The 5,315-nt window shown below is 38.9% G+C and overlaps 1 protein-coding gene across 1 annotated transcript; it reads left to right on the top strand.

Annotated features, from left to right (window-relative positions):
- The first annotated feature begins 1,027 nt into the window (after positions 1-1,027).
- LOC137261507 (gustatory receptor for bitter taste 93a-like) lies at positions 1,028-3,661 on the top strand. Its single transcript, XM_067799262.1, has 4 exons — positions 1,028-1,462; positions 1,760-1,828; positions 2,454-2,543; positions 3,563-3,661. The coding sequence occupies exons 1-4, from the start codon at positions 1,028-1,030 to the stop codon at positions 3,659-3,661; spliced, it is 693 nt and encodes a 230-aa protein (XP_067655363.1).
- Positions 3,662-5,315: the final 1,654 nt, after the last annotated feature.

Consider the following 5,315-nt stretch of genomic DNA (forward strand, 5'->3'; position numbering starts at 1 on the left):
AATCACACAGACACACAGACACACACCACACAGACAGACACACACACAACACACACACACACACACACACACACACACACACTCGCGCATGGACATACTTAGTAATTCACTCCACACGGTATCATTAGTTTCATGTGACACAGTGATCAACAAGTTGAATTAATAAGCCAGATAACAGTGATTGCTGATTCCGACCGTCAGCTTAAACAACACTTTATGTTAGAAAGTGAGAAACAATTGTGCCTGTTTGATTAATCACTGCAGATCAAGCGACTTATCAACTGTCCATTGTAGGTTTTGTTTAACTTAGAACGATCCAGCCCGTGAGGTGGCTGTCAAGCGATAAATGTCGTGGCGTTTAATCATGTTGATTGACATATCGGCTCGTTCAGGATATTTCCATACTTAACCGTTTATGGAAGTAATGTGCATGCGGTGTTCTTTGGGAAGTAGTGTATGGCCACTGAGACCATTACTCCAAACACTGAAACACAGCCATCAGATGCTCTAACTTATAATCAGAGACAACGTACAGTTAGCATCCAGTCTGTGAACCATGTTTAAGGTTTCATCCAGTGACACTGATGACGTACAGGACACACTGAGAAATATCCAGAAACTGATAGCATTGTCCGGGATATCATGGGACTACCAGCAGTCGAATTCATCCAAATGGTGCAACGTTTCGGTGGTTGCTTCAAGGATATATTCCAGTTTTGTTGGTGTAATTCTTACTCTTAATTTTGTACGGACAATACCATACTATATGGAAGCGGGATCATTCTCGGAAACAAGCCTTCTCATATCAAATACCATCGCACTTTTCTTATTTCTAACCTACTGGGCTCTCAGTACCGGCATCCACAGCAAGGTTCGTATATTCCACGAACGTCTTCATGAAGCACAGTTGAAGTTTAACAGTTCTGTTTCAGCCACTAGGCTGAAGCAGAGAGTGGGGAGGGCATGTGTATGTCTTGTGGTCTTTGCGGCATTTTCCTGTGTTGCTAGTGGTGTAGTCCTGAGCACAATGGATGATACATCCAGCGATTGGTATTGGCCTTCACTTGTATTATCGTCGATAATTGGTGGCGTTAGCACTCTGCTAAACCATTCATTATTGCTTTTGTTCTTATCCATCTCCCTCCTTCTTACTTATGAGTATGACAGCTGCACGCTGAGACTGTCAAGGGCTTCTGAAGGGTCCCTCAAAGAGAAAGATATTCAGGACATTCGAGGTTACCATGCATCCTTAACACATCTGGTGGAACATGTGTGTTCCCTCATGTCCAGACACGTGGCTGCTGGCTACACCAGCTCTTTCCTCGCTCTGTGTTTCTGCCTGTACAGCATCATCAACGACGAGAAATCCATTGCAAAGATTGGTATTGCTGCAGCGTCTCTGTATATATCTACATTGCATCTCATCGCCCTCACCTACATTGGTGTCAGACTACACGAAGCGGTAAGTGTTAAAATTCATAGATGACGAAATGAAATCCTGTTTCAGACTATTGCAGAAATGATGCGTTTTATTGATGATCATTGTTTTTTCTAGACAATTCGGGTTAATAATGTTACCATTTCAATAGTTAATGTGCCGTTTCATATGCAAAACCAATGACAATTTTTTTGTTATAGCATTCGTGCAACTGAATGAAATAGTATGTCTTTATAGGTAGTTTCTTCTTGGGGTGAACATCGATGTTTTCTTCCGGCTTGTATCAACATTCCAATTGTTGCATTATGCGATTGCTTACAGGCACACCGACCTCTGACTCTTCTCCTGGACATGACTGGGGAATACATGCCTGATAGAGTTACTGGACTGGTACGAAAAGATCATATCAAACTCAGTGACACTACAACTGTACCTATACACCTCACAAACAGTTAAGCATCACAATTGTTAAGTCTTTAACTATAGACACAAATAGATATATTTTTTTGTATTAGAAACTGTGGCACTAGCATTCAATAAGTGTATAAAACAATGTTTTATGTTATTGTTAAATGTACTCATGATCAGTTCCAGTGTGTGCTCATTGTATTTCCTGTGTTCCAGTTGATTGAATAGATTACTGTGGTACATGTGCTTTATGATTACGAAGTACAGCTGACTTTCACATTCGCAATACCTATACATACGTCGGCAATACACTTTGCCAGCTGCATTTCTTATCAACTGACACCTTACAAGCTGTATTCTTCACCCCAAGTAGAATCTCTGCGCACGGTTTAAACTGACATTCATTCATATATAAAATGGAATTCCAGGCATCTAAAACTGCAGTGCAATACAGTTATGTATGCAGTATGTAATGTGTAACCAGCGCAACGGAAGTATTTTCAAACATCCAGCTGAGTTATGCACATGTGAAATGTTGTTTCTCATCGTGACACGTATATGTTGTGCTTTGTCTCTATCATGTCTTGATCTGCGCACCCAGCTTCAGGTCACACTGTTCGCCAACAAGTTGTCTCAACGTCAGATCGGAATCAGTGCTTTAGGACTAATGACCATTACGAAGGACACTATCCTAACGGTAGGTTGAATACGTATTGTTGGTAGTTGAACTGCGACGTTCATATTGACCCAAATGGTATACGAAAATCCAAGATTCGTTTAAAATAATAAATCTGAGTGTAAACCTTCTAAAAACTGTTTTGTTTTCTTGATAACGTTTTGTTAGCATAGGTGTGCAGAAACGTCAATAGAATTATACGTCAGTGTGCCTTGAATGAGGATTGTTAATCTAGGTGACCAACATTTTCTGTTTGTTTTCTGCCTCATATTAATCGTCTGCACTTGGCATTTTAGAAACGAAATACAGTATTCGGAGGAAAGCATGAGCGTACTTTACCAATAATAGTTGATGGCAAAGGTATACTTTATCACAGTATAGATGGGCAGGGCGAAACCAAAATGATCTGAGTAAGAACTTGTGCTTGTCCTGAGAAAGAAAATCGACGCGTCATGCGTAATTGGTTTCTACATGTTGTGTGTAGATGAAACAATCATAATGTATATCATTATATTCCAGTGGTTTACAAGGGCAGTGTAATACAGAGACAATGACTCTAGTATCACCCTAACATCAACAACGGGCAAGTCTCCAAAATTAGATCTAAGCTGAATACTTACGGGAAGAGTGATTTACACAAAAAACTCTTGAAGTGCAGTGTAAGAGAATAGGCCTTCATAAGCACCCATTTTGAGCCTAAGACGAATTCTCGAGAAGCCCCTCCTAATACCTGGGTCATCATATAGTAGAAGGATAATATTGTTGCTGTGCCTTCCAGAGCTCTCTCTAAACATAACAGGACTAATATTGACCTCCACCGACTATCCACGAGAACAATGTATTACGCTTTGAAAACATAACACAACACATACGATTGTTACATAACAACATCCTAATTGCGAGATCGGGGCTCGTGGTGTCAAGTACTGTATTGATTGGATTTGGTCGTTAATGTACAATCTCTTTTTTAAAAACTGATTATGTTCTTTGATGCTTTTAACTAATAACAACTGACTAATTTTCTGTCTTTGTTCACACAGATCATCGGTTCCCTCCTCACCTACGTTTTCATCGTGATCCAGTTTAAACCAGACCCAACGGTTGGAGTTCAATGCAATGGAAACTCTACGGCAGCATAACTTGACCAACTCGTATTTGACTTGACCTGCACACTTTGTTATGGGTATTTTGGTGAACGTTCTAATGTACTGACCATGTTTCCATGGAAATATGGAGCAGTATTTAGATAGAGTAAAAGTGTTAGAATCGATCACTAACAATGTATTGCTAGGCTTTCAGGCGTCTGTGCATAATTGTTTTTTAATTGAACTCAATGTGTTTTACCTAATAGCTTGACTCCGTAATGTTTAGGCATTGTCTTTATGTAACCATTGTGTTGCAACGTCTGTCTTGTGCTGGGTACACAATGCATATGAATAGTAGTTTATAGCTTTTATGTCGAGATCCATCAGCTTAACTTGGGAGAAAGACCTGAAGCTGTTGTAGAAAAATGTTGTCTACAGAACTATTACGTTGTTGCTGTATTAAATTGGTTTATTGTGAGAACCTTTGGGTGATCAGGACGCATGGCATTTGCGGATTTGGAGTATTAGTATAGTATTTTGGCCATCAAACAGGCGTTATAACGACTATATTTATATCACTTGACTTTGTTGCTTTATGAAAACGTAGTATATAAAATATAGAACATCATGGTTTACACATTAATGTTCATGCAGATGAACTGGGATTGGTGAACAAGCTTTCTGTTAACACCGCTTCCATGCGACATATAATTCAACATGAACTGGAGGATTTGACGTCATCAATACTGACTTTGACATAAATATATTATAAAACTATGTAAACATATACAGATTACATCAAATGCAACTGTTGATATAGAACATCACCACGAGAGAATATTCACCTTTCATTATCTGCAATAAAATGAATTTGTTTAGATGGATTAAAACAGTCTGTAATGTTTTGACATTGTATTATGTAAACATCTGTTGTTTACTGAGTGCAGAATGTATATGGACGGTAGGTTGTTGCCCTTTATGTCCAGATCTGTGGGTTTAATATGAGAGAAAAATCCGAAGCTATGGTAAAGATTAGAAATTATGAAACTGCTGTTGGCTCTTGTAAACATTGCCCTGCAGCGTCTGTTAGAATCAACTGGTGGATGTCGACAAGATGGAAACGGTACGGCAATATAGTTCGATCACCTATTACATGAGCCCTTCGTTATTCAGTGAGATAGTTTGTAATTATTTCTTGTCTGTTTTTAACCGAGTCGTGACTGAAACAAGTCATACACTAATGCTAGGTTTTGGACTATAAAAGCTGTCGACAAAGGACAATTAAAGAACTGGAATATCACAAACAAAGATATAAAGCTTGTGTCTCATCTATAACGTGTGCCTATCCATAGCAATATGATATGGGCTACCGTTTACCAATATCCAATTTTCATTTTTTTCTGCAAAGTATACATGTTTACGTTTCCTCATTTATAATCACTGAATGGAGTAAGAAGTGGTGTCACAGGATGGTTTTATTCCTAGTTTATCTGTGTTACCGTTGATGTGAACATAACTAGACAAACAACTAAAGCTGTCACGTGGACCAGTATTTAGATCATTGGAACAGTTTCTTTCATTTAGTCAATGATAGATTCGCCCTGTAGATCCTGACTGTTTCACAGTCGTAAGCTTGACCCTATTGAATTGTCCTTATTGATTATATGTGGTGTAGAGATTACGCAGTGCGCTGTAACATTGCTTCATG

This window comes from Haliotis asinina, chromosome 14, assembly GCF_037392515.1.
Source record: "Haliotis asinina isolate JCU_RB_2024 chromosome 14, JCU_Hal_asi_v2, whole genome shotgun sequence".
NCBI lineage: Eukaryota > Metazoa > Mollusca > Gastropoda > Lepetellida > Haliotidae > Haliotis > Haliotis asinina.